The sequence below is a fragment of the Acartia tonsa genome, chromosome 7 (genome assembly GCF_053477335.1).
Source record: "Acartia tonsa isolate MP-2025a chromosome 7, ASM5347733v1, whole genome shotgun sequence".
Lineage (NCBI taxonomy): Eukaryota > Metazoa > Arthropoda > Copepoda > Calanoida > Acartiidae > Acartia > Acartia tonsa.
The window spans coordinates 30,112,668-30,137,863 of record NC_137266.1 but is presented as its reverse complement, the minus strand read 5'-3'; the positions used below and the strand labels follow the sequence as shown (position 1 = coordinate 30,137,863).

The window sequence follows — 25,196 nt, the reverse complement described above, 5'->3', positions numbered from 1 at the left end:
AGTACCTCTTGCGGCGTATTCGTGCATTATAAATGATATACAGGCTATATGAAGCGGCAGGGGCCGACAATGATGTACAGGCACGTTTATATACTCTTAACTGAGTGGTAGTAGAGGAGGACTCTACGTATGGCGGTACAGGCCAGATAAGTTTCTCAATTGCGGTAGGCAGATTGTGAGACGGAACGGTACAAGTTTAGATTAAAACCACGAGGGGTGGTTGTTGTCAAGCTGAGCGCGAAAGCAAGTAGTCATACACACACACACGCACACACACACTTACACTCGGACTACAGGGGCCGAGAGAAAGCTCGCTGTTTTACTTCATTCTTTATCTGACCATTGAACGAACAACATCTAAATACAAAAGTGAAAGAATAAAGAATAAAGGATAGTTGAAACATAGATTTATGCTACAAAGTCGCTTGTGATATTAATCGTTTAAGTTTTTTCTAAAAAATTTATTTTTCCCTCCCTCCCACTCCCTTAAATTTTTTCATCAGTATGTTTTAATTTTATAGCATTTTCTTTATATATTTTTTCTTTTCATAAATCGTCGGTTTTTTATGCACGTGGTTTTTGATAGGGCAATAATAGATAGTTTTATGATTCAAATTTCAAATTTTATGTTATAAGATTTAATCTAAAAAATTTTTTATAGGGGTCAATTTTAATGTCGATTCGATTTATTTCCTTTAAACAATAGTTTCTCATTTATAATGCTTTGTTTAATTTTATATGAGTTCATTCTAGATTTTTTGACTTATATTATATATAATTTTTCAGATTTTTTATCATAAGCCTTTGTTTCTATCTCGTACGGCGCATATTCACACATAAGATGGCCGACGGTGAGGACGAAATGCAGCTGCCACATTTGGGTGACATAGCCCAAGAATTGCCGGCATTTGAGGATGAAAACGGTTTCGAACCTGTATCTCCAGGTATTATTTTAATTAACAGATTATTGGCTATTAAGTATAGAGTTTTTCTTGTAATCACGTATCTTGATATAGACCTATGGTTATATACGTTACATCAATGCTTGTTTTTTAAAAAAAAAAAAAAAAAATTCATTCGACTCGTGCATACACTTGTTTAAGACACAGTAATATATAAATTTACTTTAGCTGAATTACAAATCTGTCGACTACATTCATGGTTTTTTCATTTTGGACATGTTTTGTTTAGTTTTAACCGTTCAAAATAGCCTTTTTGCAATGTATAAATGAAAATCGATAATGGAAATAGCTTTTTAATTTTTAGCAGCGGACGTAGATGATGATCCTGCCGTTGACAGTGACGAAAGTGTCCATGATCAAGAGGATCAGATTGACGCTGCTCATGCGCAGTTCCATGAATCTCAACCAGCTCCTATGATGGATGAAATTGCGGAGGCGGATCGAATGAATGATGGAAACGGAAGAGATCCAGCGGAATTGTTGGCCATGCTAGGTGATGATGCACCAATGGGTGCCAGACCGTTTCGTGCTTCCACACCTCTCATTCCAGCACCTCAATCGTACATTCAACAAGAAAGGGCCAGATATGGTCAACATGATCATGTTAATAGAGTAGCACAGCATCACCCTCAGCATCTACCACAGTGTCGGCCTGGCCCAGTTCATTATCCATCTCAGAATCAGGCAATGAATTTTAGTAACGTTAACATAAATGCGGCACCATACATGGCAGGAGGCGCGGCAGCTAGGCCACAACCGCAGCAAAACGGCGAACGCATACGCCATAGGTCGGAGGAACTACCCAGAGTGCCGACAAAATCAGCTCAGTCTGTCATGCCTCCACGCGGTACATGTCATGACCGAGGATCAGCAGCTGACAGGCCCTTGTCTGTCGATAATTCGGGTCAGGTACCAAACAGTGCTCTTATTGACGTGATTCGCATGCTAGTCAGCGACAGAAATCAGAAAAACCAGCAGAGCACCAGTGCTTCCCAACCATCGACCAGCAATGGTGTTGGCGGTGTCCAGCAACAGCAAGTTCAACAGCAGCAGAGGGCTGGCATGCAAGCGCCTCAAGCAGCCAATTTTCAACAGGCTACGCCGTTTCCCCAAGGTTGGCAGATGGTCGCGTTACCAAGCAGAAGACTTGTCGCAGGCGTGCCTACAAAAACGAAGCCGCCCGGTTTCTGCCTAGTACATTATGCTGTTACGCAACAAACCAGACTGGGAAAAATAACTGAGGTCAATGCGCAGAATTGCCGTGACTCCAGTTATTTGAGGTTGATGCAGAAGACTGGCCTCGATCTATTGTCTGTTCAGAATTATATCGAGGTAACATTATTACAACTATTCGACAAAGAGTATCGTTCACAGTCTTAGTCTTCTCTCCTTTTTTACAGTTTTTTCGAATAATTTTTTAATTTCACAAGTTATGTGGTAGTGGGACTTGTGGTTATCTTTAATACTATAGATCTTAATAAGCACTAGAGCAGTTTATTTAAACAAAGTAATATTTGAGGTTGTTGTGGTATACCACCATATTTGATTTAAGTACCGTTTAAGTGTTATAAGAATTTGTTACGATTTTAAACTATAATTTAGGATGCAGTTCGCGAGCTTTACAATTTGTATTTGCCCCCTGAGGCCCACGCCACCGTCCATCGCAGTATGGAGTTTTCGCTTATGGCCATCGAGCTGCTCAAGTTCATGAGTCTCTACATGAGCTTGACGTTTACAAACAGCCCCTCGGTGGTTGTCAAGTTTGCCTGCAACGATAATCGTGAAGTTCTGCAGGGTGAGAGGCTCACCAGATTAAATACTTTGCGCAAGGAGCATGAAGAAAGTGAGAAGCGCAGACGGGACAGAGAGCGAGAGGCCAGGCCATCTGCGAAACGCTTCACTGGCACGTGCCACAATTGGTAAGCGTTTAAAATTTTTTAACATATTTTTTCTTTTCTGCTGCCAGTTTGAATGAGTTGTAATGATAATTCTCGATTTTGCGCGGGCAATCAATGGATATGCCAATAGATAATCAAAGAAGTTTTTCTTTTCGAAAAATACATAGTTTAGTTTTTTAAAAAAATATATATATATTCGCAATTTAACTTACTATTTAGCACAGAGTTTTTTAGTTGTTAAACTCAGCCGGTTTCATGATAATTATATTTTCAGCCAGAAACAAGGCCATAGAGCCTCCCAGTGCACAGCTCCTAAGAAGAAGGATTGAAGCGAGGCTTCGAGTTCCCCGGCCATAGCGGTACTTCCATCTACCAAAGCCGAGGAGCTCCTCATTGACGATGTTATCGCTCCACTCGATAACGATAATTTACCTGACACAAAAACTATTGACTCTAACTCCAATGGTAACATTGAAATCGACGACAATACTTCTGTTAAAATTGTTACCAGTGACTTAGTCGCAAGTTCTTTAAGTGACATATCTGACCAAGAATTTGCGGCTTTTATTGACAAAGAAATTGACCGGTTGCAAGATCTGGGTTTCGGTCCAGTTGCAGGAGGGATCCATGATCCAAAGGCCCAGTTATTTTATAAACAGATTTTAAACGCCAGTGATTCCGTTTTAGAATTATTAAAAGACGGTTATAAACCGGACATAGTTACTCCTCTTCCTGAGGCGACAGACCTTAGGAACAACATGAGCGCGTTGCAAAACATGCAATTCGTTCAGGCAAAGACAGACAAATGGGTTAAGGAGAACATTGTTAGGAAAGTCGATTATAAACCATATTTTGTCAACCCTTTGACGGTGGCGTCAAAGTTGGATAGTGAGGGTAACGTGAAATTACGTCAGTGTTTAGATTTGTCACGTACACTGAACGACTGTTTAAGAAAAGTTTCTATGAAAATGGAGGATATTTCCATGGTTCTTCCCAGAGTCACGTCCGGCTGCTGGATGTCCGTGTTGGACATCTCAGCGATGTATTGCCATTTGGCATTACATCCAGATTTCCGTGGTTTATTCGGCTTCGCGGTTGTCAACGCCTCTGGCACGCGGGAGTTCTATGAGTTTTTAACACTGCCATTCGGCACAGGTTAGTTTTTGTTTTATTTCCTAATTCAATCAATGGTATTATTTCGATGCGCAAGTGTTAAAACGCCTAAGGATAGCGATGTCTATTGTCCTAATCAGTACAATATGAAATGTATTTGACAACCTTATGCATACCAAAAACCAAAAAACGAGTGTATAGTTTGTGTTTTTTACGTTTTGGTAGTGTTTTTCTTAAGAAATGATCGAGCGTCGAATTTAAATTGTACATATTTTTTAAAAATTTGATCCATAAGAATGCAATATTTTTTGTCAGGACCAGCCACATACATAATGAATTCTCTGATAGTCCCCATACGAAGATTCTGCCACGCTCGAGGCATAGACTTGTCAACATTTGTTGATGACTCGTTCAATTCAGCCCTGTCTAAAATTAAAGGATTGGCTAGCCTTAAGTTCATAAAATTTGTGTTCGAGAGTACAGGCTGGACATTAAACTTATCGAAATGTGTCGGGCCTACTACTTCTTTGTGTTACCTGGGCTTTAATTTAGACTCAATTTCTATGAGAATCAGTGCTCCCCTAATGAAGATAATAATTCTCACAAATGACATTAACGCTGCCATTTCAAAGGCTGACAAGGTTGGCGTAATATACGCCAAAGAATTAGCGCATATCCTTGGCGTATGTTGTCACCTTCTCCATTCTCATGGGAGTATAATGAGAGTGGTGACTAGAGCATGCCAGCAGACACTCGGATTGACTGTTCAGGAGCATGGGTGGTCCGGGTCTTTAGCTATAAACGATAGAATGTTACAAGAATTCGAAATGTTGAAGGTTTATCTAATAAGGTGTGTACATTCGAGTTTTTAGTTTTCGAAACATTTTTAAAAATTTTTATGTCTTATTTTTCCTCTGGCATTTTACGAATGTTTTGTTTAATTTCGGTTGCATTTTGACGTTTAGTTAAATATGAATATACACTTAAATATTCTTGTTTTTATTTCAGTTTCAACGGACAACCTGTCAACAAGTGTAATGTTGTCATCAACATTATCCAACCTGCGAAGCAGGCAGTTTTGCTGGAAGCTGTAGATCCTCTAGACATCTCTCAGATAGAATCCATCATGGTCTCTGATTCAAGCGAATCCAGAGCTTATGTATTTGAAGCGGAGCAACTTCGTTTCATTAAAGAGTTTCCATTTGAATACGACGAAATGCAGCAGTCTAGTACACTGCGAGAGTTGTTGGCAGTTGTGAAAATGTTTGAACAGGAATCATTTCTCCAGCAAAACAGACACAAAACAGTGGTTTGGTGTACGGACAATCGCGGTTTAGTTAGTATTTTGAACCGCGGCTCTAGAGTAGAAATTCTGCAGCGTCATGTGATAAATATCAAGTTAGTCCAGCTACAATTTGACATTATCCTTTTGCCAGTATGGCAAAGGAGGAGCACGTTGTTGCTAAAAATCGCTGACGAGGGATCTAAAGTAAGTAACACCGACGAGTGGTCGGTAGCCCTCGAGGATTATAATCTAATATGTGAAAAATTTATGGTTATGCCGGAAATCGATCTCATGGCCAGCGCGGCCAATACAAAATGTTCGGCGTTTTATTCAAAGTTGCCGGATAAAACGGCATTAGGCACTGACTTTTTTATACAAGAATTGGATAATAGGCGTGTCATGTACATATGTCCTCCAGTTAAAGTTATAGTTCCAGCATTACATAAGATCTTGAGTATACCGTCCGCCACTATCGTGTTTGTTATTCCCTTTTGGCAGTCTGCTTGTTTTTGGTCGCAGTTTATTGAAGCTGGAAAATTTAAGTCTTTCATAAAAAGAATTTTTGTGTTTAAGACCTTTTTTACATCAGAAGCAGCAGATTGTATGTTTAAAGGGAATTGTAATTTTTCTATGATAGCTTTATTAATTAAGACCTGAGTTGTGTATTTTCAGCTAATAGAAATGTTTCATTTATTGGGCCACGATATTTCATTGAAAAAATTTGAGTAAATATACAGATAAGACTGTATTAGATCATAAGGGGAGGTTAATTTTTATTTTTTCGTCATGACGGAAAGATGTAGTAGGACTCAAAGATATTTTTCATTCGTACCCAATAAAATGATATCATTTCTTTGCAGATATAATTATTTTAATTTATGTATTAATCTGACTTGTAAATCTAGAGTTCTGTAATAACCATACAAGTCCAAAAAAGCGTAGGAACATGAAAAGCATTTTTATTTTATTTTAGACACATTATTCTAAATTCAGCTAGTTTGTTTGAGCAGATTAGATTATGTATACCTATTAGAGAAATCCTGCTTGTTTTGGACTTTTTGGTTTGTTATAAATATTTTTATATTCATCCCTATCTTGTTAACGTTCGGTCTTTCCATGAAAGTGCAATCTGAAAATTATTCTAGTCTGTGATACGCTTTGAAAATTTAATATATATTTGTGGCTGTTTCAAGAAATGGGTTTACAATTTTAATATTTGGCCTTTTTTAGTAGATTCCGAATGGATTCATATTTGTGTATATTGAATTTTTACAAATTAAACTAGTCTTTCGGAGATTTGTTATTTGATTTCTCATATTTGTATACCCATTTCAGACTTTTTATTAGAGGAATCTGCGGCAATCAGTTTAAAATGGGTCGCGTCGGATTTGATCCAGCTTATCGGGCCAGAGGGCAACAGAGACCTATGAGAGGCAAGTATATTTGTTCATATGATCAAAATCGGGTAGCAAGACAGGAATCAAATGTTTTTTCGGCTTTAGGATTGATAGCTTTTAATCTCAGATCTATGATACAACGAACAAAAAGTTTTTTGTTAACGTACAATGATCGGTTTCGACGCAGGTTTTTCTTTGCATCCAATTGGATGAATAACGTTTTCCATAAGAGGTGTTTAACGTGTAAGAAATCCGTTTTTTACTTAGATTTATAGTTAATTTAATCTATATTTTTAGTCGGAGAGGGTCTTCCTGCTCGGATTTCACAAAGGCCAGCTCTGAGAATCATGAGGGCAGCACGAGGCCTGAACTTATCGCCGACAAAGAGCCGAGATGCCAAACTATACACGTCGTCCCGCGCCCAGTCTACCACGAGTGTACATTCACAGGTAGTGGAGGTGTTTCTCGCCTACCTACGCAAGAGGAATCTACCGGCAACCACGTTCCAGGAAAGGGTGTTGCAGGACTTCATCCATTATCTGGAGGATATAAGGAAGCCTTACTCTTTTCTCAAACAAGTTTGTGGAAGTTTGAAGGCATGGTCATATATAATAGATCAGCCTGTTTCGGAGTTTTCACAACGTGTGTCGCGGCTATTGGAAGGAGCAGTGAGAAGAGCAGCAACGGAACGCGCCCCCGTCAGAAAAGCCACGCCCATTCCTAAGGGTGTTCTCACAGCAATCATGCGCAAGATAGTTTACGACTATGACTCCATCTGGGACATTCCTCTGCCTTTTTTCCGAGCGACGGTGGCAATAATTTTGCAGTTCCACACATTTACTCGCCTCGCCGATCTTGATCAAGTGAGGGCTTGTCATATAAGCCAAGATCAAATAGGCGGGGTGGAAGTTCTGCGAGTGATCTACCCAAAGAGGAAGAATGATCAAGAGCATGAAGGATGTACAAACCTGTTGGCTTCAGAGGGCGGAGATTTGTGTCCCGTGGTACTGATTAAGAAGTATTACCGCAGATGTGGATTCCAGTTTATGGGAGAAGGGATCCTGGATGAAAATTTCTTGTTCTGTAGAACTTCTACCATGTGGCTGCCAGGTGGTAGACAAATTGTGGCTGACGGCAGGTATCAACTTTCGCCACAGACTCTTTTGAACGATATTACGCAATTGTGCCGTCAAGTAGGATATTTCGGCCCTGTGGGCCGAAAATCCTGCAAAATGTCTGGGGTTTCCGCAGCGTGCGAGGCCGGCTTGTCGGACGAGGCGTTGAGGGATAAGGGGAAGTGGCGGTCGATTGAAATGTCCCGTATGTACCGACAAATGACGGAGCCATATCAAATGGCTTTGTCGCGGTGCATTACAATGCAGGACGATCCACAAATAACGGATTTTGCGCGGAACTCCGGTCAACCAATTTATCGCGGGGCGCAAAATTCTAGGTCGGCTTCCCATCCCCAAGTCTCGCGGCGCCCGTCCCCAAGCAGGCACGAGGACATTATAACACAGCGGCCCCAAGACATGCCTACGTCGGCAGCACAAAGATTATTCCCATGCCAGCCGGTGATAAACGGCCACACAAATAGAGCTGGGCTTTTTCACAATATTGTGATAAATTCTCCGTTCACAGGAGGACAGCGAACGGCGAGATTCGTCGACGACGGAATCGTCAACACACGTTTCACAAGAAACACCGACGCTTTTCGTTCTTGGTTTTAGCCAAATCAATGATTTTTCCGTTGAGTTTTAATTATTATTTTATGTAAATATTCGACCTTATAGGTTAAGTCCTTTGTGTTTTATCATGACTTTTCAAGGTTAGAATAGTAAGTTTGTTTTTTAAAAAAAAAAAAAAAAATTTTTTCGGCGGCAGATAATGATATAATTCCGTTTTGAATGACATATTTCGACCCATTCGAATCACGACATGTATCGACGGATATTTTCGTCGACAAGTTGTCGGTTTTTTCTATTTTAAATTAATGACATTACCATGAAAGAAACAAAGGACCTTAGCCATTGAAAATTCATACTGTGTTAAATCTAGTACCTGTTTTATCAGTTATGTCAGAAATCTGGAAACTTATTATATTCAAATCATGTACATTTTGGATCTTTGTTAATAATCTATATCTTAATGATAAAGGTTTTTTACGAAAATTTCTTGTGATATAACGTACAATTCAGTATAAAAGCATTATTTTCAATCAGTAAGCGTTTTTTCAACAAGTTTTTATACCAGTGCAAAAACAATACAGTCATCACAGCCTTTTTATATATGTCATAGTCATCCCAATACTTGTAATAACTTATTATGTTCAAGAAAATTAATATAAGTGAAACAACAAGAATGAGTTAGTCATTTATTTTATGAAATTTTTTCATAGTAAAATTTATAGAATTTTTCGAGAAATAATTCGATGTTTTTTCATGGCCAGTTTTCCGCGGGTTTCGGTATCAATTTCAGCAATATTTGGAAAGTACATTCTGGAAGTGAAGTGTTGTCTTAGACTAGCTACTTCAGCAGCAACCTTGATATGTTTCTCGTTCGTAAACGACTGTGGGGTGATCCGTTCACACATCCAACGACACATCCTTAAAATTCATGTTATAACGGCAGTTTTTTAAATCATTACATTTATATTTCATCAGATTAATTAAGATATTACTTCTTTCCCGGCCGTTATAGTTTCTGTTCAGATAATTTATTTATCTCTTTTTTCCTGTAACTAAACGTGGTCTTTAGAAGATAATTATATGGTTGAATAGTTAAGCCGTGTTTGCCCGTGTGGCTTGACTGTTTGTTCGCCACACCTAGTTGAGGAAACTAGTTTTACCTGCCGAGTAGGGAGTTAGATATACACTGCTCACTAGTACACAGTTAAAATGTCATTCACCGCTAACGAGGAGTTATACAATGCCTTGCAAAGTCGTTTGGATCTTATAAAGGAGGAAATGATCAGTAGGGCTACAAATACTGACAATATCGAGTTAAAGAGGGCACTGACCAGGTGCTTATACCACCATGGTTGGGTGGAGGGTAACCTGCGTCACTGTCGCCCCGTTGCTGAAAGGCCAGCTGCCGCACAGGCTGCCGAGCTGTCCACCATGCTTCAAGATATCAATCGACATGAGGAGGATTATCGTGCCATCTAGACGTGGCACTACGCGAATTATTAACTAGTATCAAAAAATATTTGATTACATTCCTAGTTTAATAAAGTTATGAACCAGCCTACCTAAATAAATTGTTTATTTCTGTATTCAGAGTAGTTGAATGTGTGTCTGAAGATCTTAAAATTATAATGTTTGTAGCCGTGTGTGATTTTCTAAGAGTATGTTTTCATTTCAATTCGGAGATTTGTTCACATAGGCAAATAAAATATATTAGTTTTTGTCACTCGGTTTTACACCAAGCAAGGTGATGATGTTTGGTTATTCAAGATCAAAATAATTCGACGTCTGCATATAAGTTGCGTTTTTTCGTATGATTGTTAAAATCCATGAAAAACAAGACATCTTGAAGGTTGGTGGTCTCGTTTGAACACTCTGTTGTAAAGGTTGCGATACGATTCAGCCATTTTTCCGAAGTTTAAAGTTAGCAAATTTTACGAATTTCTAGAATCAGAACGGAAAAGACAATATAGAATATAAGAACTCGTCCGGTATGTAAATCAGAATTACCTAAGATTCAAAATTAAGCACGTTTTCGTAAAAAATCGACAAACGAACGTTTCAATTGTACGAATAAGCGTTCAACTGTGAATTTTTATCGAAAATTTTCTATCGAAAATGTGCTTATTTAAGATTGATGAACGAAAATTTGTTAAACGATTCGAATGAAGCACATAAGACAAAGAACTTATTCTGTTCCTATAAATCCTTTAAATTTACCATTCTCGAAACTTCTGGGTTACTTTAGATGGAACAGATTTACTCGTTCCGAGTCTTTCCGCGTTTTATTTCGATCGAGCTTCGGACAATATGACAAAATTGAGTAGGTACACGTTCCAAACGGATTTTTCTGGAATTCAAGCTATGAAATAATAATGTGAGGTTTTCATTGAAGTATTTAAAACGAAAAAGAAAAGCTATATTTTTTATAAGAAATGTTTTGGGGTGGTTTTGGACCATTCTTCTGGCATCGCCCATCATGAAATTATTTTTGATTAATGCTAAAGATCTCAGACATTGTTAGTCTACACGAGTTGTACCTTTCAGAAAACTTTATGATTTATTAACAACTACCAAGCTGCGTAGTAGAGATTGTTTACATTCTTGTTTATGATCCAACCCTTAAATTAGCATTCTTATTATTACTTAAAGTTCGTCCCCTAAATTAGTAGGTGTGCCATCATATCTACCACAATTTAAAAGTTTATCAATCGCCAAAATTTAAAAATCATATGTTGTCAAACAGTGCACGTGCCAATTCAAAACTTTTTTCTAAAGATTAGGGATGTAAATCTGTCTATCTGCTAATGTCTTTGACCAATTGTTTAATAGTTTTAGGGGAGTTTTTATATTGGCCGAGGGTAGGTTTTATGCTATTACCCCATAAAAATAAAATAAAATATTTTTTTTTAAGGGGAGCCCCTAAAGTTCAGGATAGAAGCCACTATTTATGACAAAGTATTAGAAACGACCTTTATTACTTTTAAATTATTATTTTTTATTGTATTTATTCATTACAAAAATTGAAATATTAAAAAAAGAATTTTATCAAATTATATGAAATGTTTCTAATTTTACAATAAGATCTAGCTATTATAAAACTATGTATGTATAATTATTTTGAGAATATATAATTGTTAGTACTATCAGTTTCTCTTTGGGATTTATTGATTCTACCAAACTTTTTTTTTGCGGACTTGATTATTCTCTAAATAAGCATGGTACTTATGATTGATTAACCTTACTTAGTTCTATGTAATAGCTTAAACCAAGAATTAGGGATACAATTTGACTTGTAAAATATTAAACAACAGAGTTCCTTAATTCCTCTGTTTATACATTAGAAATAGAGGGGGAAGGGGTTAAATAACTATATGTTCCCACCCCGAAGACCCTGTGCCGAATTTCAATTGGGACTTTAGCGGCGGGAATATTAACGCAGCCAAAGAAAAGAAAGCAATTTGATAGCAGACGAACAAGGTCCCCAACAGGGGGTTCGGTTAGTTAGCTGGCTATACCTCTATATTTATACATTTATTGTCTTTAAGGATAACCTTTTCTGTGATCATCTTTTGACATATTATTTTTTAAAGAAATCTTGAGCTCTAAACCTATTGATTTTGATCACATTATTCTCATTGGACTATATTTTATTAGATTACTATTTACACTTTTGTATAATCCCTAATCCCTGCATGAACATGCCTTCTTGCTAATTGAGGATTTTAAAATATTTCCACAATATACCACCATGTTATTCTTGGGATATAAGGATAGGAAAACAAAGTGAAAACTGTTTGGCACTGCAAAACATTCATTTTCTGATTATACAGTAAAATTATGAAAACATTTATATTCTGATTATTTACTCCAAAAGTTTTAGTCTGCTGTGCTTTTAAGTAAATAACTATTAAATTCCATGCTAGGACAAAACTAGTAACTTTTTATGCTTTTTAAAAAGCAGCAAATACAAATGACCAATGATAGGCCAGTATACATTTTACCATAGGTCAATTAAATGTGTACTGGCCTATCATTGGTCCTTTGTATTGTATGACATCATATTTTATTAGTCACTATTAGCTGCTTCGATTTTAAACATAGTTACTTGTCCATGTAACTTTCAAGTCCAGTGTATACCACCTAGTATAAGAATTTTTAAATTAATCTTCAAGAATTTACTTCAAATTGCCTCAAATTTTGCATCCGACAAATGGGGAAGTGGGGGGACCACCCCTTTGCAAAATTTGGCTACTAATATTATTTTCCTTTACCCCCCCCCCCCTTCTGCATTGGATAACTTTAAAGTAACCCTTTGACTTTTCAAGAAAAATGTAAAAATTTAGGAAAATTGAAAATATCCAAAATTTTGAGAGATTGAAAAAGCAATTTTTGCATCCTTTAGTAGTTAGTTGGAAATATGTTAAAAATATTTCAAAATATGCTAGTGAAATTTACCAAAGAGTAATTGTACATATACGGTAAAATATTGCTGGTCTCAACATTTCTTGAAAATTGAGAACTTTTCTTTATGCAAGTGGCCAAACTGCGTCATAATTCATAGGACTTTCACAAAAAAATAACTTTTAATCTTTATTAGAAGCTGAATACTTCATAAATACAAAGCAGCTTACAGTGCCTGGTATAAAATGACGTCAAACAATACTGTTATATACCCTTTCGTGACATTGCCTCTTTCGTCGTATTTTCACAGTAGCTTTTCTCCTATTTCTAGTCCAAGCGGGGGGGGGGGGGCTCTAACGCTGCGTCCAATTACCTAACCTAAAATAACCTATCAAAAGATAATGTGAAAATACGAAGACACGCCCCTTAAGAGGCGTAGATACAAAAGGGACTATACCCCACAATACAAATGACCAGTGGTTGGCCAGTACCATTGGTCAATTACAATACATTTTGGTCTATCATTGGTCATTAGTATTGTATGACGTCTTTTTTTATTACGCACTAAATAAAAGACAAACACACAAAGTATGGTATAGAGTAGCTGCGCTACTATAAATATTTACCATGACCTTTCTGAAAAGATACTCTTTGTAAGTAAGTTATTCTATTTGCATTTCTAAATATTTATAATTGGTCTCTAAATAACTTTTGTCATACCATTCTTAATTATTATTCAGGAATTTTTAAATTTGAAGATGCTTGCAGTTAAAAAACATTTTAGAAATATTCTAATTATAAGTTTACTATCCTACATTTAAAAGTTAGTTGTTATGTTTGGTTATGCTTAACATACATAACAAAAGTATCTTAAATAAAACGCTATTTTACAACAGATAATTTAATCACCAATTTTCTTTATCCATATAAAGAAAATTTGTTTCCTTAAATATTAAAAGCACCTTTCTTAATACATATGTAGATGTTATTTTTTTGTGAAAAAAGCATTTTCCCTTTGAAATTGTTACAAAAAAAAGGCATTTAAAAAGTATTTTTCCAACAGACCAATAAACTACCTTTCTCTCAGGAGTAATGATTTTATGGAGGGTTCAACCACCCCCCCCCCCCCCACAGTGGGTTTTTTGGATGTTTTGGGGATTTTTTAACTTTATGAGTCACAAATACCAACAAAAGCTTATTTTATCTAAAAAAAAAGTTAAAACCTTTCATATACAGGTTATAGCTTATGTAATATAACATATTATATACATATTATTGTGATTTTATATAAGAAAAATGTCCCTAGAACTAATCTACTCATATAGTTAAAAGTTCGAAATTTCTGATATTATTCATATTAAAAAAAAATTATTTTAACATCGACTGAGACCTCAATTAAAACTTTTGGAGAGTTTTTAAGGTGTATATGATTAATATACATAATATATTATTCTAAGTTATCAATAAATAGTATACAGGGCTCGGCAGCTGCGCATCAGCTGTGACTAAGCCGTAAATTTAAACCCATTTTGATGCTTTAAAAGATTTTTGATAAAAGGGATTGTTATACTTGGGTCAGGTTCGAACTTTCAGTTGATATTTAAAATTGTAAATGGTTTCCCTGAGGTATACAGGCTGCCGAGCCCTGCAAACATACACCATACAAAATAGGAAAAAAATGTGATGTTCTTCAAGATTTTATATGCATTCTCAATTCGATACTGATTTTAAGTAATGATGTTTATAGTAAATATATTCTTCTATTCTTCTGGAGTCCAGAGGCTTTTATTAAAAGGGACAGCGAAGCGCTAGAAAAATAGCCTAAACCCATCCCAAGTCTTAAATTTGAGAATAAATTAGCATAAAACCAACACAGGATTAATTTAGAGAATCCAATCGGTTCAGTATTCACTGAGATCTTAATCTTTGGACCAAAAAAGCATACCACTTTATATTATAGGATATCTAAGAGTTTTTTTTAATGTATCGTGGTATTACTTATACAAAAGTTTTTTTTAACTTCCTTGTTGATCGTTTTCTTTTCATTATCTGCTATTACTTATCAAATATGACTTTTTAAACATTAAAAAAAATATAACATATGATATCAGTCCGTAATTATATGGGGGAAATGTAATTTTCACAGCTAAAATATATGTGCATCTAATCTATACATTATCTTGTCCGTTTATCTGTCATGCTTCAAAGGAGTTTTTGCATATTATCTCTCTCTTTTTATGTTAAACAACTGCTCTATAACTCAATTTGCCTTTTTGTTTATGCTAAGTTTTTTGGTGCTTTATTACTTATGGATGTTGTCATCCTTATTATATTGTAAAATCATTTTTAAAAGTGAAGCTTTTCTATAATTAGGGTCCGTCCGTACGTCTGTCAATCTGTTTGGAACGGATAACTTTTTTTCGTTAATATAAGCATGTTAGAATTGTCTTATCAAACTTATCATATTTTGCATGGTGATTCCTGTAGTAGTTACGCACGAATTATAATGTGTAGCAACTCTATAATAATAACCAGAATGTCCACTTTTAACATGGCAATTTTTAACTGTTTTTAACAACAAGTTTTTATATGATATAATTATCAGATTGATCTCATTTTTGGAATACTGATTTCTAGGACAACAAAGTACAATGTTATAAGCAAAGCATCTCTATAATCAAGTCCTAAAAATGTAAGTATGTCCTTAAAAATTATCCTGTAATTATTAAGTTTTTCAACAAATTTACTTACATTTATGTTCAACTTTTATACATTTATGCTCTGATTATTTATGACAATCTATAAGTGTTAATGTTCGTTTTTCACACCGTCTCAGAGCTTCGCTTTAATGGATGTTGTCATCCTTACAATTTTCAAATTTTAATAGTTGGATGGAAAATTTTAGTAATACAGTAAATAAAAGTGGATTTAGGGACTACTATAAATTTAGAAACCAAGGCCATTGAAAGGAAAGAACAAAATAAATTAAGTATTTCAAACAAAGTTAAAGGACAGACAAAAAAAATAGTGGCTTAGAAATCAAATTTAATTTAAATGTTTCAGAAATACAGAAAGGAAGACATACGCACATTTATAAAAATTGAGCACCTTTGTTACTAAAACTACTTCATAATAATCATTATATATATGTTTTCCGTATATCCTATAATATAAAGTACTAAGCTTTTTTTGTGTGTAGCGAAGGATCTCACTCACCACTGAACCGATATGGTTCTTCTTTGGAGGGAAGCTTCTTATAGGATGGTTTTAGGCTATTTCATTTTTATAAATAAGCCTGGGTATTGTTTTAAGCTATTTTTCTGCCCTTCTATATCCCTGCGAATACCCTAGATGCTAGGGGCGCAGACGTTAGTTTTATATAGAGTAGATTACCATCAATGAGGTAAATCTTTACCCCCCCCCCAAAAAAAAAGCTGTCTATCTAAAATTACAGCGAAGCTTTTCTATAATTAGGGTCAGTCCGTACGTCCCTGCGTCCGTAACGTTAGCTTTTTCGTTAACTTAGGCATGTTAGAATTCTTCTATTGATTCCTGTATTAGTTCTGTAAAGCGTATCAACCCTATAATCATAACCATAATGTCCATACGTTTATGTTGATTTTTACCTTATATTATAAGTACAATATTATAAGCGAAGCATCTCTATAATCAATTCCTAACAATGTCCGTATACCCTTAAACAGTAATTTATATTTAAGAACTTTTGCAACAAATTTATGAAAAATTTTGACAAGACTTATTTATATATATATTTTACATATTCACGCTCTACAAGAGTTAATGTTTGTCTGTCACCCCGTTTCAGAGCTTTGCTTTTATAAATGTTGTCATCCTTGTTAAAATATAAATCAACTGGTTGTCAGACCATTACCGATAGACTGAAGGACTTAGTAAATTATAATCTGGATGCTTCTTAGTATGGTAATAAAGTCTTTTAAATAGCAGCCGAGAAATTCACGTTCCCTAATACTGTTTCTAACGGACAGATGTACCGACAGACAGACGTATCATTTACAGAATAGCTTCGCTATTAAAAACGGAAAGGTAACCTTTAAAGATTAAATATGTGTGTTATTAAATTATATAAATTTTTAGTAGTTTGACTTCATAATGGTATTTAATTTGTATTAATACAACTTCACAGTATCTATTTTCTAAGCTGGATTTCTCATTTGGGGCTACGAGGTGCCAAGAGTTATGAACTAATCATGAATTATGAAGACTTGAATTTAATCAGGGCCTAAATAACTTTTGGCACCTCGTAGCCCCAAGTGAGAAATACCTTTAAACGTAAAAAATACATGTTATTTTAAGATGCAATATTAGGTGTTCTTGGATTTTAAATTACAGATTTATGACAACTTTTCTTATTTTTCTTTGCATTTTAAAGTAGAAACATCTGTATATATCAATGAAATATTGTTACATATCATTTAATCAGATTTTTACACCAATTTACTCTAGGAAATAGTAGGAAAAGCAATGTATGATGATTTTAATGAAAAAATCCACTTTTTAAAAATATTCCTTTGACCACGTTCAGCAAAACGGCTGTATTTTGCCTAATTTTGTAGTATATAAAAAAATCTGTTGCATGGCAACTTTTGAATGGTAATACTAGCCCCTGGGACATTTAACTCAAAATTGAGGAAATTTAAAAAATGACCAAAAATCCCACTGTGCCCCCCCCCCCCCCCCATAAGCTTTTTAGTACCACAATTTGTTCTCCTGAAAAATTCCAGAATCCGCCTTTTTACACCACCTTTTAACGAACATGGCATCTAGTAGTCATTGCAAAGGCAGAAACTGTAAAAGCCAAGTCTTAGAATGCCTTGATTTTATTACAATTTGTGAGTCAGTTGTAAGCATATTGTAGGTATATATTGGTATATTGTCTCTCTACTTTAGCCATTCAAACCACTAATTTTTTTCGTTGTGAAGCTTCTCTATAACTGTAAGGTTTTTTTTTTAATTTTTTTTGTTGTTGACTATTCCCTTTACTATTTTGATTGTTTTTGTTTCTTATTCACTTTAAAGTTGGTTATACTTATATACTCATTCATAGGTATTTGAGTTTACGTTTGCTTTCACTTAAAAACACATTTCTTGACCATTTCTTTCCGCTTTTTAGACCCTTTTATAATAAGTAGAACATTAATTTGTAAGTCAAAACAAAATTTACATAAATTTGTTGCAAAATTGCGTAGATACAGGATACAGTAAATGAACATAATTTTATTTTTTGGATTTGATCATTGAGATGCCTCGCTCATAATATTGTAACTTGTTGTCCTAGGAATCATTATTCCAAAATCAGATAAAAAGAATAATTATATCTTACAAAAGTTGTTGTCAAAATATTTAGATAAGCATGCTTTCAATGGACATGCGGACTTTCTGGTAATGAAAGAGTTGCTACGCTTCCCAAATCGTACCTTACCGTTAGAGGAACGTCATGTAAAGTTTGAAATCTATAAGACAATTCTAACATTCTAACAGACGACTGTATGTACGGACCGACTCTAATTTTAGAGTCTTAACTTAAAACCCCATCCTTGTTACTTTTAACCTGCTTTACACTAAAATTAAGAATTAGTTGTCTTTTATTGCTTTAGTTTAACTATCCAGTTGAAAAAGGTTAATCTATTAACAATACCTGCTAATACCTGCTGTACAATGTTGAAAAGCATTAATAACGGAGTATTTCATTTTGAAAAGCTGAACTTTTAGTCACCTATGATTCAATCCCATAATACGAGCGAAGAAATTTTTGCACTTTCAAAATTTACCCAGCCAAACAAATCTTCATCTTAAGAAATCTAACTATAGCTGAATTTTTGTATGGATAAAATAAGAGAAATAACTATGTGTGTCTATTTGTCTATTCCAAAGTAATTGATAAACCTTTACAGTGTTGTTTCTCATAGGTCCCGAGAAGGTTAATAGATATTTTGGGTGAGGGCACCACCAGTCTCTTAAGACAAATAACCAAAAAATACCATAATTATAATTGAAAGTATATGGGGGAGGGGGCTAACTTTCTCATCCCACCTCAATGGCCTCTAGAGGCCTATCGGGGCGTAGCCGCTAGGAATCCTTAAAAAGGTTTTTGTTACAAGTCGTGTTCCTATTGGCTCTTTTAAGAGATTGAACATCTACACTTTCTACATTTATTCTTTTTTGTTTCAGATTTTTTTATTTTAACAAAAAGTGAGGCAATTAAATTACGCCTTCTTGATTTCAACACCACTATCGATTAGGATAAAATTTATTGGTCCCAATTCTGCTAGAATATTAATTGAATAATTAAGAGAATGGACACCTAAATAAACTTGATAAGAATACCACCAACATTGATACAATTTATAGGTGCTGTAAAATTGCGAACTAGAGTTATAGGATCAAACATTCGATTAAACAAGGATAACAACTTTCAAAAGTAGCAACGAATACAAAAAAATAATATCTACATTAGTTAAACCTGAGCGAAAAAATATATTCCCTTAAAAGATGTAATAATTAATACTTCTTTATTTTTGTGTTATGAAAATCATATTAGCCATTTGACAAAGGAATAAACAGAGTATCTTAAATAGCAAAAAGTGTAGTTTATCTTTTTAAAAGGATTTTTTTATATTTATATTGACTCACTTTATTATTTTATATTTCAACTACATTTTTGTCTTCTATATAATATATTTCTGTATTGAAACATTTACTCTAAAAAGTATAATATATAAAGTCACCTCTATAAAAATAGCTCAATTTAAGCAATAAAAATCACCTTTTCAAATAAAAGAAAGAGAACAAAAAGTTACAGGGGCTATTAATAATTCTCTTGGAATCCTATGGTAATTGATTGCTCCTATAATATGTTGATTAGGGATTAGATTTGAAACAAGAATGACAATTTCCCTAGTTACATATCTCTGGGATGGCAATTATCTTCAAAAAAATCCCTTTAAGTCCCAGTGTAGGTACAGAACCCATTTCCCTTATTTTGAAATAAATTTAAAATAAAGGGGGGTGGATGTAATTTTTCGTTTGTTTGTATATTACTTGAGGTTAGGTTATATTGGTTACTTATTAGCCCCACAAGTTTCCAGTTAAATTTGAGGGAAAAGAGGGATATGAAAGTTTTTTTTCTTATGTATCTTAATTTCTTAACTTTTAAAAGTTTAAGTAGCTTATAGTACCTGTAAAAGAATGACGTCATACAGTACAAATGACCAATGATAGGCCAGTATGAATTTTAATTGACCAATAGTAAAATGTATACTGACCTACCATTAGTCGTTTGTATTGTATATGTATGGCGTCATTTTTTTATGGGCACTATAAGCTGCTTCTTTAATTACCTAAAACAGTTTTCTTAATGTTATCAATTTCAAAGAGAAATGCCTTTATTACACACATAAAAAGAATTAATGAACAAATGTTATTAAATACTTACACTAAGCTTTTTATAACAGTAAACATACAGTTTACAATTTGTATACACAGTAATTATATTAAGAACAGGAATAAGTATTCATAAATGCCAAAAAAAAATTAAATGACAAGACCAAAGTGGTAAGTTGTATGTGCTTAACTATTTCACCAGGAAGCCTAGTATTAATCCTGGGCATGCTTTAGGCTATTTTGAACAGATAAAGTCCTCCAATTTTTAGAAACTTTAAATAGGTCCTACGCCTTTGAATGCTGAGCCCCTAGATGTTAAGGGCGATCCGTAAATTGGAAAATAAAGAAATATTTAACCAAACTGATATTTTAATTTTCGTATTTACAGACAACTGCCTATTAAACAATACATGTAATAAATTATCGTTCTATCTTTCGAATCCTTATCCCAATTTGTAACCCACATATAGATAATGATTTTGGTAATCTTTGTTTGCTTGCTGTAAATAAATTGTAAACCTTGGGAAGGAGGTAGTAAAAAATACTCTAGAGGGGCAACAACAGAATGTAATAATAGAGTGTAAAAAATACTCTAGAGGGGCAACACTTTTTCAAAATTTTCATAAAATCTCCTTGAATTTAAAAAATCAAAATTATACTTTAAGTGACTATTGCTGATAATTTTAGAATTAATGGAAAGGTTAATGAAGTTTTTAGAAATTTAAAAAATTGATAAATAAAAAAACAAAATTATCCCTTCATAAAATTACCAATATCTTCAATTTAAAAATTATAAATTTAATGGTTCACATAATGACTAATTGGAACCCGGTATTAGTGTCGGACTGATTATGACGTAACAAAAAAAAATAGCCAATGAGAGGACATTATTGACCAATTGTAAAATTCATAAGGGCCTCTCATTGGCTAATTTTTTTTGTTACGTCATAATCAGTCCGACACTAATACCGGGTTCGACTAATTGAAATTTAAAGCGTGTGACAAAACTTTGAATAATGTCCTCAGATCACAAGTCTATAGCCTCAAGATATAAGTATGGGTTAGTTTTCAAATAATATATATGTCAATGCGTTTACACCACACATTAAGGGATAGTTAACTAGAAGATAAAAATGTAGAAATAATGTAAATATGATTTATAAAAACATGTCGTTCATTAAGCCCTTACCAATGGATCTTAAGGGATGAGCCAACGGACGACGTATTAAATAGACAAAATTATCTCATGTATAGTTTTAAATTATTTGTTTTAAAGGTTATAATACTACTTGTTTAAACCTATAAATCAAGCTATTATGACTTTTGCTAAATTTTAATTGGGTTGTACAAACTACCAGAGTCCTAAATTTTCCACCATTGTTTATAATCTACATTATATCTATTTTGTTTTATGTTTTTTTAACAATCCATTTACCTTTGTGATACGTCTTTATGTCACCACTGCACAAAGTTAGCCGCCCTCTAATCATAACAGATAAGGGCAACCAAAAATTTAATCATATATGTACAATGTACATACTAGCAGCTACGCCTATAGAGGCCTCTAGGGGCATCTACAGTGGAGAAGGGGGGATTTGACCCTTTCCGAATTAAATTTTAGTTTAAAGAAGAAAATAATATAAAAAAATCGACGGGAAGGGTAATTTTTTCTAAGGACGATTTCTCTTGCGTGAGGGGTGGTACTCTCCCCTTAAATAGTAATAAACCTTCCCATGTGTCTTTTTTTTGTGTATGAACCAAGATAAATTTTGACTTATATTTTCTCATCTTTTTTGTAGTTTTGGGTTCAATTGTTCTTGCTGATTTATTCTTAACCCTTTTTACATTGAAAACGAGTCAACGAGTAGCTTTACTGATGTCATCTTGGGCGTTCTATTCACTGATTCGTGGGAGAATTTCTTAAAACATTTAGATTTAAGACAGTTAATAAGAAATCATGCCGAACAATATACCCTAGGCCTTTCAAAGTACAGTCCTACTGTTTATTTCTTATATTTATAAACAAGTCAGACCTGTCAAAAAGTCGTATTAAAAAAAAGTAATTATAGTTAAAATGTTATTAGACTGTCCATATGTCTATACATTGTTAGTCATGACCACTTTTTGTCAAAGCCATACATATAAACTACATGTATGTATATTGTTAAAAGAATAGCCTCAAAATATCACGTCAATATTATGTCGGAAACGATTAAGTTAATTCAAAATAGAATAAAATATTGCTAGCACATATCATAGTGCATACAATATCAACCAAAATACAGATCTACTAATCTATAGAGTTGATATTTAGAGAATCTTCGCTAAAAAATGACTATTCGACCAACAAGAGATTTTAAGAATAAGAAATTGAACGTATAGGAGAATCCTCTTAAGGCACATAACTCCCAAATGGAATAAGCAGTAAACATTATTATGTAATTTCTACCCAACTTTGTGGTTAGGGTAATTTTGTCATTTAAATGGTGGCGGGTGGTATACAATCATTATTATATCATAATTTAAACTTTTAGGGGTTAATATATCCGCTGAAGTTTAAAAGGCGTAGCTACGTTATAAGTTGTATTCTTTTTACAACCAAATAATTTTGATTATTTTCCTATGTCTAACTATCTTCTGTGCTAGACTAGGCACATTAAAAAAACTACCATACATAATCGAACTTTTGTTTTACTGACAAATAGAAGCGACCTTAATTTTCAATTTCAATATTAACCCCTTAATTATCTCTGAGAGGTGGTGGCGGCGGCTTAAAACAATTGTTTAGCGGCTGTAATTATCACTAACTTTGACTCCCAATATTTAACCCCATTTTATTTACTAATGGTCCGGCATGGGAAAGTTTGGGATAATGTGAAAATCAATTTAAAATAATTGAAAGCAATGCTTTTCATCATTATGATTCTTATTTAAAACGGCTTATCTCTTTTCCTATAAGTACTAGCGGTTGGGCCTCTAGCGTCTAGGAGCACTGTATTCGAAGGAAACCGAAAAGCAAAAAAACGCCAAAAGACTTAAATCTAAAATAAATAGCTTAAAACGACCCTGGGATCTATTTGAAGCTTCCATAGAATGGAGAACTCAATCGGAAAAGTAGTTATCGAAATCTTAAGCTACAGTCAAAAAAAACCTTACTACTTTATATAATAAAATAATAGTGTCTTAGTAATCAAAACTTCGCATGACGCTTTCTTGTTTACTGAACTTTAAATGTCAAAGCTACTCTATGAGTCTATACCCCACCTTTTATGTCTGTTTACACATAATTTTGTAACACTTTTGGAGAGCTCAAAGTTTTGGTAGAAAGTGGAACTTATTCTCTTTACCAATGATAAATACTAAATAGCTTCCTAGGTTCGTCGGTAATGCTTATACTTATAAATGTTGTTTCTTGAATGGTCATAATCATTATGTTTTTTTTTTTCAAATGTAGTTAAATCAAAGTTGTTTATCTACCATTTAATTTGAAATAAATCATTCATAATAATATTGTTTTTCATTGTAGTTATCATTCATTCAAAAATGACAAATAAAACTGCCCGAAGCGTGCTGATTTTGTTGATCCTGTTATAATTGCCTGCTTCTTTAACAGGATAATATACAGGTGTCGGGAAAAAATACTCCTTCAGCAAAGCTATGGATTGTATAACTGAAGGTTAGAAAGAATAATTTTAAATAATTCTCAACAAAAAAGGCTATCCTAATACTAAATAATTTCATATCATATAAGTCCACTGTGGGCTACAATTGAATCAAGACAAAAGTAAGTGCCGAGCCCTGGGACCTATGTAGGGTGAAAATATACATAAATCCTTGATGATTCCATGTGGAGACAAAATATTTTAGCGGGGTCTTTTGGTTTTTTTTCAATTTAAAGTTCTGAAAAAAAATTGAAAAAAATATGAAAATCTTGAATAAAAAACAAACAAAAATTGATTTGTAATATTTTTTTTTATTCAAAGATACAAACAACTTATATAAATACTATAAGCTTTAAAAAAATCACAATTTTCAAATTTAGACTTTCAATATAAAGATTTGTAGAAAAAACCCAACAACAAATTCTAACATATTTCTGATCAACATAGCAATAAAACGTCTTTTGCAAAATCTTTATCATCAAATATAAATAGCACTTACTAAAGACTTTTTTTCATTTAAACTTATACTTTTCACATTATTTAACTTTAAAGATTGATTTTTTAAAAAGAAAGGTTGCGTGATTTTTTTATTCATAATTAATTGCCTAATTTTGAGATTCAGATAAAAAACTTTACTACTTTATATTAATGGATACTCTACTAGCAGCGGCTACGCCTCTAGAGGCATATGAGGCCATTGGGTTGGGGGGGAAGTCGAACCCAACTTACAATTACAGTTTTTTTAATGAATAAGTCAAAAACATTTATTTTGGAGAGTTAATTCTCTTGGGATAGTGGTGGTACCCTTCCCAAAATAGTTATAAACCTTACCAGGACATATAAGAAGCTACCATGTAAAGGAGAACCATATTGGTTTAGTGGTTAGTGAGATCCCTTGGTGCACAAAGACTCGCATAGAACGTGTTACTTTATTATAAAGATACATATATACACAGAAACTCTACAATCAGAGTATGTCTGTTTGTTCATCCGTCTGTATAAAAACAATACAGAATATATTTATTTTGCTATAGCGGCTACGCCCTTAGAGGCCTTTAGGGGCACTTAAGAGGTGAAGAAGGGGTTGAATTCAACAACTATATTTTTATTTTAGGCTTAAAAAGAAAAAGTTTTTTTTGTGTGTTGTGGTCCTTTTTTAAGGGGAGATTTCTCTTATCTTTCTCAAAAAAAGTTATAAACCTTCCAAGGACCAATGAGAAGCTACATAGTAAAGTAAAAAAAGAACCATATCAGTTCTTGAGCATCAGAAAGATGGACAAACAGACATCAATCTATATATTTTGTATCATAAATAGTGCTTTAAAGCAGGGAGAGAAATATCATCTGGAAAAAAAAATTTTCTTATCG

At 33.9% G+C, this 25,196-nt stretch overlaps 1 protein-coding gene across 1 annotated transcript; it reads left to right on the top strand.

Annotated features, from left to right (window-relative positions):
• Positions 1-515: 515 nt before the first annotated feature.
• Positions 516-3,303, top strand: LOC145325253 (uncharacterized). The gene is made up of 4 exons (XM_080168185.1): positions 516-944; positions 1,267-2,294; positions 2,565-2,881; positions 3,135-3,303. The coding sequence occupies exons 1-4, from the start codon at positions 842-844 to the stop codon at positions 3,187-3,189; spliced, it is 1,503 nt and encodes a 500-aa protein (XP_080024311.1). The 5' UTR covers positions 516-841; the 3' UTR covers positions 3,190-3,303.
• Positions 3,304-25,196: the final 21,893 nt, after the last annotated feature.

Coding starts and splice junctions, on each gene's coding strand:
- LOC145325253 (XM_080168185.1), top strand. CDS start 842: ATGGCCGACGGTGAGGACGAAATGCAGCTGCCACATTTGGGTGACATA. Junction 945..1,266: donor TTTCGAACCTGTATCTCCAG/GTATTATTTTAA, acceptor TTTAATTTTTAG/CAGCGGACGTAGATGATGAT. Junction 2,295..2,564: donor CTGTTCAGAATTATATCGAG/GTAACATTATTA, acceptor ACTATAATTTAG/GATGCAGTTCGCGAGCTTTA.